The 14,815-nt window shown below is 34.4% G+C and overlaps 1 protein-coding gene across 13 annotated transcripts in view; it reads right to left on the reverse strand.

Moving 5' to 3' along the window:
• Slc4a10 (solute carrier family 4 member 10) overlaps positions 1-14,815 on the reverse strand; it is a 223,608-nt gene that overhangs the window by 112,661 nt on the left and 96,132 nt on the right. For all 13 annotated transcript variants that reach the window (XM_075985037.1, XM_075985040.1, XM_075985048.1 and 10 more), the window contains exons 3-4: positions 8,206-8,352; positions 2,497-2,635 (exon numbers count right to left, since the gene is read on the reverse strand). In XM_075985037.1, the coding sequence (XP_075841152.1) occupies positions 2,497-2,635; positions 8,206-8,352 (286 nt within the window). The remainder of the gene's footprint in view (positions 1-2,496; positions 2,636-8,205; positions 8,353-14,815) is intronic.

Genomic DNA, 14,815 nt, shown 5'->3' on the forward strand with positions numbered 1-14,815 from the left:
TTTCAATTTCAATTCTCATTTCTATTATGAAGATTGACAGTAAAGAAAATCACAAGACAGTAATACTCTGAGAGTACAGTAATGGTGCATACACTACCAGTGACCAGCAGCTCTCTAAAGGACTCTAGAACTGATAAACAAGAGGAAAATCATGGCTGTTATGGGGAGCTTAGCTAACTACTCAGTACTAGTGAAGTCAGGAATCTTGGAGGAAAACTGACAACCATGATTTATTAAACCAGCCTAGTCCCTATCAAGCATATAAACCTGTGTCCTTATACCCACCAATAAATGTAGTCTTTACACTTCGTGGAGAAAACTCTTTGCAAAAGATAAAGACCACTACAGAAAGCACACCTAGTCAAAATGCAGAGGTGTGGAGCACAGTCCCTGGGAATACACTGGCAAAACACTTGTACACTTAAGGCTCAGCGAACGTTGTGAAAGAGGAGGGGGAAAGGTGGTAAGAGCCAGAGAATCAGGAAGTTTTCTGTGAGATTTTATCTCCTAGTAACATCAGAAGCTATATCCACACAGTCTCAATAACATGACTGACCAAACATGAACTGAACACAGAAACCAACAAAAATGTCAAAGTCAAATGGGAAAAGCCCATGAAGCCTACACCATACACAAATAACTTCAGGCAAATAAGGAATAATGATAAAGAAATAGTCTTTTCCAGGGAAGAATACAATGAATGGTTATTCAATAACAAATGGTCATCCCTGAAAACACACATATATATGTGTGTGCTTACATATATGCATATTATGCACACACATAAAATGTTATATATAAATTACATATTATATATATATATAGAGAGAGAGAGACTGAGCATGTTATATTTAGGGATATATGTGTATATACACACATATAAATATACATACAATAACAATTACTGAAAAAAAATTACTTAATTTTAAAGAGAGAAAGAAGGGGAATATGGGAGGGTTTAGAGAAGTTCTCAACCTGTGGATCGCAACCCTTTGGGGATCACTATCAGATATTTACATTACAGTTCATAACAGAAGCAAAACTACAGTGCACTGCAATATGAGAAATTGTATTAAAGGATCATAGCATTAGGAAGGAAGAGAGCCATTGCTATAGAGGGAGGGAATAATAGAACAAAATGTTGTAATTATATTATAATCTCAAAATTAAAAAAAATAAATCTCAATTATGTTGTTGTATTTACATGGGAGGAGTTGGAATAGAAAGAGGGAGTATATTAGTATGATGTAAATACAATAGCCATTAATGAAAATTTCAAAATATATTAAATTAAAAGGTAGAAAAACAAAGCAAAACAAAAAAAATGAGTCCACCTAGGAACCATCCATCCTGTGTGACCCCATTATCAGTTACTCTTGCAGTAAAAGTTCTTGCATCAGGAATGTGGTCCTCAAATTAAAGGATTTTATGTCGCATCAAATGGAAGCTTGATAAAGAAATGAATCATTATAGTACATTTTATTTGGAAAAAAACTTAAATTTCCATCAATATTGACTATATGAAGTTCAGTTTATAGCAATGAGGAAATTTAAAAGATTGCATAAATTTATACTTCTGATACAAAAATAAAAAACTTGAGACTCTATGCCTAATTTATACAAAATCTACATTTTAGTTAGGCCTCAGGTGAGGCATAGTCACATACAGATCTGGAGAGCAGTAGACCAAGGGCAGCCCTAGGCTTTCCCAATTACTCTGCATACCTTAGCCACAGCATTCATCATGCAACATTTCCAATTATGTCTTTGTGTCTAAACTAGACTGCGAGATTAGTGAAAGCAAGATCTAATGTTTTTGCTGCTGCTGTCCTAGAGACCATGTAATATTCCATAAATGATTATTAAATAAGAATTATTAAGTATAAACGAGCACAAATTAATTAAAGGCATAAAATTTAATGCATGATTTTTAGAGTAATTCATCAATTATATGGCACTATCAAAATATTAATTACAAATGATAGAAAAAGATTTTCAGAAGACATTTAAAAAAATTAAACACTCAATTTAATGTATTCCTATCCTAGAAAAACAGGATAAAATATTCTTATTCTTCACCAAATACTACGTGAAATTGAAGAGTGTAACTAGAACCTCTTTTTGTGTTCACTTTTTATTTTTAAAAAAGATCCACAGTGAAATTATCAAATGATAGCAGCAGTTTGAGTGTAAGTCAGCAGTTGAGAAGAGGGAAACAAATGACTTGATCTCCACCGTAGTCCGGACAGCACACAAGCCCTGTTAGTGTTTAAGACCGCAGCTGGAGCTACTCGGCATCACTACTTGATTACTGCCTTCAGAAGTCACTCTGACCCAAAACCCAGGTCAGATGAGCAAGTTCAGAAAGCTGCAAAGCTCATAAACGCTTGCAGAATCGAGGCACTGGGACTCTATTCTTCTGATGACCTAATTTATAAAGAAACATTCTTTCACTTCTGGTGTGGGCGGTCCTTCTGTCTCAACCCCAATCTTTACCTGGCTGTCTCTCTCCATTCGGCATCTTCCCCTTCACGCCAGCAAATCTCATCCAGTTCTGTGAAAAGGTCATGGGGAATGTGCTCCTCGTCATCGTCCTCAGTTCCAAGAATAAACTGCACCCGTTGTGAAGGGGTATCTAGGAAGAAAATCATACAGAAGGACATGTGTCTATCATAGCTACATGGTTTAAATGCTTCAAAAATAGCAATTTACTAAATGAGTATAGTCTATTTAATAAAGGATACTATTTACTTGAGTTCAAAATAACAAATGCCTTCTTCTCTGGCTTTTAATTCTTTTAAGGTAAAAATTGTTTTTTGGGTTTTATGCTCTATTCACTAAAGTCTTTTCATGATCATTCAACAGTACTTTGATATGATTAAAAAGGATTTGAGTTTTGTTCCAATAGACATTCAACATGTGTTATCCAATACCTGTTTTTTATCTATTGGAATTAGACACTTTATAAAGTAGTACGATATATTATATAATATATATCCTACCAAAATGAAAAATTCTCTTACTTAATATAAATTAAGTAAATATAAATTAATTTTCTCCTTAAAATATTGGTATTTATTGATTTTGTGGTAGTTTCTGAAATCATAGGCTACTATAATATAATCTTCAGTCAACAGTTTTATAAAATATGTTTATAGCAAAATATAACAAAAAAGTATGAACTAGATATATAGCATAAGTAAGATCAAGAATCTGTGTTTATATTTACTAAAATATGCAGTGGAAGTAAAATTGACAACACAGAGAAATTTTCCTAAAGACGAATATCTTATCCTCTGAGTATTCTTTTATGAAGATATGGCAATAAGGAAATTAAAACATAAATTCCGGGTTCTTCCTACCCCCTTCATTTTTGTTTCTACAGATTTATCCTTCATCCTCCTGCCTCTAGGAGCCCCTCCTGCCACCATACTTCTACGTCTTGAGTACTTCATACTCTGCTTCTTGGTGGGGACCAAGTTCAGCTCTTTCCAAAACACCTTCTTACCCTTCTCTTCTAGTCCATCTCCATTTCTTTGTGTTAGCCACCAATACACACCAACATTTTCTTCCAGGATCCCCCAAGTGGCTGCAGTGGATTAGAACTCAAAAGAACTATCAAGGACCCAACAGTTATTACACTTGTCTAGGATCCAGAGACTAGCAACAGCCACAAAAGACTGGACTATCCATCAAACAAAAGAAAATGTGAGAAAGTAACATCAAGAGACACCTCAAACCTCCTAACTCTAGATGCCTAGACACCAGTGCAAACACACAAGTGTGAAGAGTCACGACAATATCCCTCTACCAGGGCTACCTATTGTAGTAGGTCCTGGGAAGTACAGTATAACTAATCACGACAAAGAATTCAAAATAGCTATTATGAATATGTTAAAGGACCTAAAAGAGGCTATGAATTAATGCTTTAATGAATGAAATAATGAAAACAATTCAAGATACAAAATTAGAATTTAACAAAGAAATAATAGAATCACTAAAGTAAATCCAAATTGAAATAAGACTGGTCACAAAAAATATAAGATGTCAAACAGCAACCTCAAAGGTAAGTCTCACTAACATATTACACAAAATCTCAAGTGTTGAGACAAAAAGAATACGTAATCCCAGAACAGGAAATCAAAAGAAGGGAAAAGTCACAGCATATCAAAGAAAACAACAGGAATCAATAAACACTGCTCATTGATAACTCTCAGTACTAATAGTTTCAATTCCCCAATGAAAGGATTAAATTGGAAAATGGGATCTAACTCTCTGCTCCATCCTAAAAAACCATACCTCACCATCAAGAATATATATCAACTTAGGATAAAAGAATGGAGAAAGTTATTCCAAGCAAATGGACCCAAGAAACAAGTAGGTTCAGTCATTTTAGTATGTGATTAAACATTCCTCAAACTAAGACTGACCAGAAGTGCAATGAAAGGACATTAGACTCTTATAAAAGAAAAAAAATCCACCAAGAGGAGAATGCAGTTCTAAAAATTTATGAACCAAATGCAAGGGCACAAAAATTAATAAAAGAAAAACTATTAGAGCTAAACATACATATCCACACTCACACAATGATAAGGGGATATTTCAATACTCCACTCACGAATAGATCAGTCACCCAGACCCCAAAAAAAACCCCAGAAATTCTGTAGTGAAATAACATCATAAATAAAATAGACCTCCACACATGTATTATATCCAAACGCAAAAGAATATACTCTCTTCTAGGAAGTTCGTGAAACTTCCTCCAAAACTTACCACATACTTGGGCACAAGGTAAGCCTCAGTTGTAAAATAACACTCTGCATCTTATCTGACCACCAAGGATTAAGCTGGATATCAACAACTGAAGTAAAAGAAAGTATACAAACTTGTGGAAAATGAAGAGCTACTACTGAATGAAATGTACGCCAAAACAGAAATAAAGAAATAAATTTTAAAACTTTTAGAATTGAATGAAACTGAAAACACAACATGGCCAAAACTATGAAACATAATGAAGGCAGTTCTAAGAGGAAAGTTCATACCAAGTGACTACATAAAATTGTAGATATTTCATTAGAACTGCAAGAAATAATACCCAAAAGAGAAATAATCAAGAAACAAGTATGAAAAAAATCAGGACTGAAATCAATGAAATAGAAGCAAACAGGATAAAACACAACAACAACAACAAAAACTAAAATGGTCTATGAGAGTTGATTCTTTTAAAAAATATCAACAAGATTGCAAACAGCCAAATTAACTAGAAGATGGAGAGGGAAATCTAAATTAATAAAATTAGAGAGGGACATCATAACAAAATAAATAAAACATTAATCCTAATTATTAGAAGTTATTTGGATCATGAAAAATCAGCAAAGTAATTATATTCCTAATATACAAAGTTCAACACATCAGTAAGAAAAAATCTAATTGTAAACATATAACTTTGATAGTCACTTCACAAAGCAAGCTATCAAGAGGCAATTGCATTTTCCTAATTCAATTGTTGGTAAAGAAAAGTAAATTAAAGCAATGAGGTGCTATTCCTCATATTTCTAGAATATTTCCTATTAACACAGCAGCACTATCAACTCTTAATTGAAAGAATAAAGTGAAATAAGTACTCATACTTTGTTAGTCGGAGTATAAACACATACCCAGTTAAGAGAAAGTATTTGGTATTACCTGATAACGTTGAAAAATACACATTCCATAGTGCTGCAATGACCAATCTGACTCATGAATATAAAATGTGCACTGACAGACATAAATAGAAGTATCCACATGATTTTACCCACAGTGGCTCAAACACTTTAAATTTTTATCAAGAGTAAGATGCTTAATATACAAAAGTACATTTTTACTACATAATAATGAAAATGAATAAAATAAAGCTGTATCAAAAACATTAGTCATATAAAAAGAATATTGAACAAGGGCCTGCTGAAGGATCTTCTTTATATAAATTAAAGAACTGGAAAAATACTCCATTTAGGAAGAAGGAGTGAGTTTCCTAGAGAAATAAGAGTAGTGATCTTGAAAATGCAGAGAGGATTCTGGGGTCAGGAAGTTGGTTGTTAATTGGGTGTTTCTGAGTCATAGTTCAGGGAGTTGGGCAAGATTTAATCTATGTCTTAGTGCCTGTGAATATTGCTAGTATACTATAGAAAAATAAAAAAATTCAAAACATTTTGTTATTATCTATCACCAAATTAGGAGTTAAAATAAAAGCAAAAAGCTATAACTTATCAAAAAATATCTCTTTGCATTCAGGTTTTCTATATCTCCTCCAATTATCCTGAAGTGTGCATTCAACTTGCCATCTAAATCTAGAAAAGTCCTCTGACTAATCCCAAGATGGTGTTATTATATACAGTATCTTTGTGTACCATATTTTAAATAACTGGATAATAGAATTTATTTTTTCAAACTTATTTCTACTGCTTATAGATTAACCAGCGGTAACTGACATAATCCTCTTAATCTTCTTGTCACATTCTTTGAGAGGCTAAAGGAGAAAAATCATTTTTCAAACTGGTCATTCTAAAATACTCATTAATAGTCTTACTTAAAAGCAGAACTTTTAATTATACAAAGATAGTAAGGATGACACTAAAGCTAACAATGAAAAATTGAACAGTTCCCATTTGCTAGAAAAGAAAGGAGTATTACCTACTTACATCACATTTTTATAAAAACTCTATTTGTTAACTACAGTATCTAAAGGAAGGGATAGAGATGGAGTAGTCAGTAAAGTGCTTGTTGAGCAAGCATGGCAACTTGAGTTTAGATCCCTAGCAATCACACATAAGCCAGGCCTGACAGCACAAGTCAATAACCCCAGCACCACAGGGATGTTGAGAGAGAAGGAGCCCCGGTGCTCAGTGTCCAGGCCTTCTACAAACCAGTTAACCCCAAATTCACTAAGAGGCCCTGTCTCAGAAAAATAAGGCTCTGAACCCAATATGGATGCACACACACATGTATGTTACACACACAAACATGTATATATACATGTACACATACATACATACATACACCTAAAACTGCTTAAAAATTAGTGATATAACCTTATTTGTTGTTAGAAAATATTTTATATTATTAAACATCCTCATTGCCACTACTACACAAACACTTTTGAACTCACCAAGAAATCATATTCCAGCTCTTGGTTCTGGTGAACCTAAAGCAGCTATCACGTGTCTGTGTCCTAAGAATGCTCACTTTTAAAGGCCTTTCCTTTAAACATAGCCAGGTTATTAAAACCCTGAGGCAGATAACAAGTAGCATTACATATGACGGTGTGGAGCATGTACTGGAGCGAGAGAATTCTAAAGAGCGACAAACTTCAAACACTTTTTCAAAGACACTGTTAAATTGATGATTGACCTAGAAATTCTAGCTCAAATTATTCTGTTTTACTGATCCGTACAACACTTTACAACAAGTAACATGAAATATCCAGATTCACAGCAGATAATCCTCATGCACCTTGGAGTTCTTGCTACTTATCCTACATGCCATTGGAAAGTAAATTCAGAAAAACCCTGACGCACTTGCAGTAATATTTTCTAATGTTTTCTCTGGACTCCTTGCAAGTAAGAAAATGATTTGCCTTGAAAATATTTTTTTTATTTATTGAGCTCTACATTTTTCTATGCTCCCCTCCCTGCCTCTTCCCTCCCATTCAACCCTCTCCCAAGGTGCCCATGCTCCCAATTTACTCAGGAGATTTTGTCTTTTTCTACTACCCCTATAGATTAGATCTATGTATTTCTCTCATTGTTTTCTAGATTCTCTGGGATTGTGGGATGGTTTTCTTTCTTTGAGGCTTTCTTTCAGTATAGAAATATTTATTACACGTCCTCACTATACAAAATATCAAGTCTCCAATTGAGTGTGATGGTGTTTAGAGCATGGTATCATTCTCAAAAAGTGACTGAGTATTTGATTTTACCCACTGTAGAATAGTATTAAAGGCAAATGATTGATCCTGCTAAAGAGATTTGACAAATGTTATGTGCAGGGAGTTATATTGTTTAGAGACTGCCCATGAAATTGTGTTGTCCCTAAAGAAGCAGATCTTAAGTATAAGCCTCAGTAAAGATACTAAAACAGTTTGGGAGGAAAGAATAGGTAGCATAGAAACACAGTGGCTTCTGCACTGGGGGAATAATTTGTTAAAACAAAGAGAATGAGGCTTACCGAAAGAAGGTGACTCTCGTCCGTCCTCTAGTCCCGAATCTCTCTCTCTGTCCCTCTTCCTGTGCTTATGACCACGATGCCTGTGACGACGGTGACTTTTTCTTCCACCCAGGGGCACATGAACTCCAATAAATAATGTTCGATGACCTTCATTACAAAACAAGTACACAAATTAAACCTCTCAGTAATTCAGAACACAGAAGATGATGATTTCCATGTTAAGGGAATCTCAGTTCAATCCAAGTCAAAATGGTAAATTATTTTTTGAGTACTTACAGTAGAAGCTTGATTTCTTTCAGCATAGTTTTTAAAAAGATACTTAGTTAAGTGTACCACAGATGTAAACGTAAAATTAATAATAGTAGGCATTTTGCTGTAGTTTTGCAACTATTCTTATTTTAACTGTCTTAATAATGTATCTGTTATTATTCACCATACCATAATTATAATTATATTCTTCATTAGAAAATTATCTGCTTTCTCCCTACACTTACTTGTTTTATTTTACCAATTTTCTACTACTATTTATAATAAAAAGATTATAATTGTGTCCCTACAAAATGACAAGGATGTTTTTATTTTTTTAGCCATTCTCTTCTTTGTGTTTCATTTCATTCATATTATTTCCTTTGTTGACTCCTCTTTTATTTACTCACTGAAAGCTGAGGATGACATTGTCTATCCTTGCGTGTGTGTGTGTGCACTATAAGCTCTAAGACATACACCTTGATGTCAGACTTCTCTCTTGAACTCACAATCTACAGATTACTTACCCACCAGACATTGTCACTCAAACAACCTTCTCAGAAACTTAAACAACATTTCATCTTCAACAAGTCTATGAAACTCATGTTTTTCTTTTGCTCAGGTATGAATTATCTGTCATCTATCTTAATGAATATTCCATCTATCCATTCATCTCAGGTTCTCTTCACTATCCCAACTGGGATTGTCTTGTTTTGGACTCTCATCAACTTTCAGCAAGATTATTAGAACATCTATTTCCCCCTTTGATTGTTACATTTTGGTAGAGCATCAATACTGAGGCAATTATTTTGGAAATTTTAAGGTCTTATTCTAGATTACATTCTAAATAATCATTGTGTCTATATTGTAATCTGAATAGCCTACATATCTAGAATTTACTTTAAATATCAAATTAGTTCATTAGATTTTACCTAAATGTCTTAATAATTATGTACAAAGAAAAACTTGCACATAAATAGCTATAGTAACTTTGTTCACAGCTATACATGTCACTTAATCGGAACAAAGAAATTTATTTTCAGAAAATAAGCAATTAAGATAAAACATGTATAAGTAAAGCACAACTTAAAAAATTATATTGTTTGACTCCCTTAAGAAAATACTTGTATTTTAACTCTAAAAATCTTCCTCAAGCACATAATAGTACATATGCCATAATACCAATTCCTGGGGCTATTTATCTCCTCCAAAACCTCAAATGTTAAATATTCAACACTGATTGTGACAAATTTGGAATCTCGGCATTCACAGAGGCAATCAAAGTGAGACAATGTTATAAAATAACCCAGATGTAATCAGCATTCTGAAAGAGGAGAGATTAAGACATCAGTTGCTTTCTAAGTAGGGGCACACAGAAGAATATGAGAGACCGCTACCTACCCCTGCTATAGGCGCCCTACATCTAGAACTATAAGAAAATTAAATTCTGTAGTCTTAAGCCATCCTGTGGTATCTTGTAATGGCACTCCTATCTAACTAACACACAGAGAGAACCCTAACTGAAATTCTTATGGTAATGTTAAATTTCAGGAATTTGAAAACAAAGAGTCAACCCTAAATAGAATGCTATTTGCAATTGATTCCTGCTAAGAAAGGGCAAACCAATTTTCTCTCATGGACTATCACCAGGTATACCATCTACACCAGGGCAGGCTACATGCCCAGAAGTAGGTAGACAACATAAAACAAACTCTCTCAAACTTTCTCTCTCTCTCTCTCTCTCTCTCTCTCTCTCTCTCTCTCTTTGTTTTGTTTTGGAACTTTTAATCTTTGTTTTGTTTTATATTTGTTTGGAGAAAGAAAAAGGATGAAATTGGGTGGGTAGGGAGAATTTGGGGAACTGTAAAAATATGATCAAATTAAAAAATGTTTCATAAAAAATGAATAAATAAATATATTATTTGCATATCAAACCCCAATCATCCCTGTAATTTAGACTGAAAGCTAAAAATGTGATCACTCTACTCAATTTCTTGCCAAATTGTGCCTGAGTGTTTTCTTCAAGAAGTCTTTGGAAACTTAATCCAAATCCTTCCTTCGTTAAGTCTTTGTTAAATGAAAAGCTTGATAGCAGAGAAGTTTCCATAGAACTTACAATGAATTCTGAGAATAAGAGATGCAAATAAAAAACAGTAGTGGACTGGGGAAAATATCTCCCCTAAAGATCAAACTTATTTTTTTTAACATGTGTGTCAGTAAAGAGAAAATACACTTTTTACAATAGAACAAAAGAATGACTTAATAAAAACAATATTACCTCTGTGAACAAACCATATTAAACCTTGGTTTGACACTTAAATTATGTTGATACTATTGTGTTGTAAAGAATCAAAATTGTAAATATTTTAATTATAGAACAACAGCATCACTAAAGCAGTTCTTGATGTAGAGGTGGCTGCAGCATGTATAATGTTTATGTTGCACAACAAAGAAAAAGATGCATTTGTGGCTAATGTTAATAACAATATGTCTTTGTCTGGCCTGAAGGAAGTCAAACCATGTGCTCACGAAGCGAATTGGGTTTTATCTGTGAAATGACTATACCACACAGCTGGTACATAATTCCTGGGTTGCTATAACTATTTAGATATGTCAATCACAGGGAATAGTCAAGTACATATATTAAGCTGAGTAAGCATGTGATTTTAACACAATGTAGACTCTAAAAGTGTCTAAAAACACAAGACATTGTTTATTTTAATTTATCAAAAATTTCTAAAGCAACAGAAAGTCTTTGTTGAGGAAAATAATAGGGAAAAAGAAGAAATTCAATATGAATTCATGTGTGCATACAGCAAGGAGATATAATTAGACTGCTACATGTTTTGCTTTGCTAAAAGAAAAAGAAAGCACTAAATGAGTACTGGTCACATTTATCTGCTCTTGGTCCATATTTGTATTCACTACAAAGAAAAGCCTCATTAATGACCATACTAGGTAGAAAGTAAAAATCTTGAAAGCCTGACAGTTGTTCATTAAAAAAGGCATAGCCAAGACCTCCATCTAGTTTAAAAGGTATTGTAGCATAATCTGGCTATATAACTCTTGTACAAATACCCAAAGGACTCTAAAGCCTGTTAAGGAAATAGTTGCTCATTCATTTTCATTGCTCTTCTATTCATAATATCCAGAGATTGAAAATAGACTAAAGGCCCACCAACTAATGACTAGATAATGAAAACATTATATATTTAAACAACGAAATTATTGCTCAACTGTTAAGAAATTAAAGTATAAAATTTGCAAGTAAATGAGTGAAATTAGGAATAATCATCCTGAGTAGGGTAACCCAGACCCCAAAAGACAAATACTGCATGTTAGTTTTTATACTTTCAATATATGTGCTATAATCCAAATAGCCACAGAGGTTAAGTACCTATTAAGGGACCAAAGAGGAGGAGAGGCTCTCCCAAGGAGTAGAAGTGGATTGGAGTGTCGGATAAAGGGGAAACTAGAAGAGGAGGATTAAATAAGGAGTGGGATAGGAAAGCAGGGTAAGGGAAGGAGTATGGGGAAAGACAACTTCACCAAAGGGCTTTTGAAAAACCATATGGAAACCTAAAAGGAGAAGCATCCTAAAATATAAATATATGAAAGTAATTATATGGAGTCAGTATATAATGCAGGAGACAATGCCTCAATTAGACATATGATGGCACCAAGTAAAAGTTCCAGTGCCAGGAATGAGTTACATCTTGCTTAGTCATTAGCCAAATATCACAGGGTATTTCCAAGACTCTTGGTGGCTCTCTACAACCTGATGGTAGGTCCTAGTTCTGAGAACAATACTTACAGGTTTTTATTCTCTATTGCTTTTGAGAATTCCAGCCATCATGCAAGCATGTTCAAATCAGGAGAGCAAATGATGAGATCATGTGCGAGGCTGAGGAATAACTAGTCAGCTTTTGTTGACTACAGATGTAGGAGTCAGCTAGTTTAGGACAGAACGAATAACTAGTAGATTTCCACCCAAACTGATGACCTGTAAATAATAACCTAATTTAATTTTTGTTGCTGTGAACTCACCAAAAACAAACTTGGGGAGAAAAAAATTCATTTTATATCTTATAATCCCATAATCAAGAGACGCCAGGTTAGACCCAGACCCACTGAGATACTCTCATATGGCCCTTAAAGGCATGTAGAAGACATCTGTGTTCACCAAGTCACTGCTTCTGAAAAGAAATGACTGGAAGCTCTGTTAAAGTAAGAACGTGAAGAACTGAAGAAAATTGTCAAGAAGTCATTGGACATACACAAAGGATATGGACAAGCCTCCAAACCTTTGAATTCAACATGTAATTATTGTTTATGTTGAGCTATATATCATGCCTACTATTAAATTTTATTACCATACAATGAGCATAATTGTTATAAATAATTCAACTGTGGTATTAATTCTTATTAAATAAAAATATTTGTTAAACAACAACAAAAATTCCTCAACCATCAGACAAGGTCAAACAATTACCTAGACATACACCAAATTCTGTACAGAGTCAAATTGCTGCAGAAGTTTTGGAATTCATACCTACAAGATTCCCATCAATCTTATTTTGTATAGGTTTTATCACCTGTCTTGAATCCATTCCTCCAGATGTGTACTTAGGCCGTCAAGCAATGTAAGCAACAACAAACCAGGCCACTCTCACGGTCAATTCCCCATTTATGAGGGAGATTTTATCTGTTTTAATTCATTTGTGGGCATCTTGAATTGCTGCAGTTTTAGACATAAGGATTTTCACACTCACTTATAATTGAGACAGCCTCTTGCATTTTAACTAGAATAGGCTTGAGTTCTATCCACAACACTGTTCAGAACCTAAGTCTAAATAAGTCTATTTATTTCAGCTGTTTTGCCCAATTGAGACCCTGGCACTGAAGGATGAAGTGGTTCAGTTTAATACCTGTGAATCCCAGATAACCTGCAAATGCCATATCATGTGTCACCAGTTACGGGAAAAAAAATCATTAGTGTACAGAATTAGTCTACAAAGTCTATAGTAAAGTGGATCCAACTGTGAAAATCCACTCACCATGTACAAAGATCCAGTGAGCATTCTACACCAACTGCAGCATTAAAAGCAAACACTGTTCTTCTGATTGTACAACATCTATAAAACACTGGAAGTTGTTCAATCTTGTAATGCATTAATCTATACTTTGTTCGTTCTTTTGGTTTTTTTGAGACAGGGTTTCTCTGTAACTTTGGAGCCTGTCCTGGAACTCCCTTTGTAGACCAGGCTGGCCTCGAACTCACAGATATCCGCCTGCTTCTGCCTCCCGAGTGCTGGGATTAAAGGCGTGCGCCACCACCGCCCGGCTAATCTATACTTTGAAATGGAAGAATTTTTCATATCACAATATTTTAGGCACTAAGATATCTGTATGTGTGAGAGATGTGTTTATATGTGTACATATGTGTATACGTTGCAAATACTTGTATACATGTTCATATGTGTTAGTGAAGTACACTTATGCCACAATGCATGATTGGAGGTCAAACGACAACCTCAAATATCACTCTTTTTCTTTTGCCTTGTATTAGGCAGAAATTCCTTGTTGATTCCTGATGCATACCCTAGGCTACCTGGCTCTTGAATACTGTAATTCTACCTCTGCTTTCCAAACTAACTGCAGAAGTACTAAGACTACTGCTTAAGCTTTTGCACCACAAGTTGTATCTGAATTAGTTCTTTGTTACATGCAAGACAAGCACTTATCTAGTGAACCATCTCTATAGCATGACTCCGATGTCTTTTGAGACAAAAGACATTGAGAGCATGTCTTCTGCTCTCAAGTACGTGCAAGTTGTGGAATATTATTTTAACAATGTAAAGATGCATTACAGTTGTTTATGCTGAGGAATATTACTTTAGCTGTGTAAAGGTGTGTTTCATTTGTTTCTGCTGCCTTTGTTAATGATGTAAAGAAGTGTTACATTTGTTTCACATTGCCTGTCTGATTTTTATTAGACCTTGTTGGTCTAATAAAAAGCTGAATGGCCAGTAGCAAGGAAGGAGAGGAATAGGCAGGGCTGGCAGGCAGAGAGAATAAGTAGGAGGAGAAATCCAGGCTCAAGAGAAAAAAAAAGAGAAGAGAAAGAGAGTGACATGCATGGGGACAGAAGCCAGGAAGCTGTCAGCCAGACATTGAAACAGCAGGAAAGTAAGATATATAGAAATTAAGATATATAAGATATATAGAAAGAAAGGTACAAAGACCTGAGGCAAAACACAGAAAAAGAGAAACAAATTAAAATAAGAGATAAGCTAAGGCTGAGCATTCAAAATTAATAATAAGTCCCAGTGTCATGATTTGGGAGCTGGTTGGTGACCCAAGA

The sequence above is a fragment of the Microtus pennsylvanicus genome, chromosome 9 (genome assembly GCF_037038515.1).
Source record: "Microtus pennsylvanicus isolate mMicPen1 chromosome 9, mMicPen1.hap1, whole genome shotgun sequence".
NCBI classification, from domain to species: domain Eukaryota; kingdom Metazoa; phylum Chordata; class Mammalia; order Rodentia; family Cricetidae; genus Microtus; species Microtus pennsylvanicus.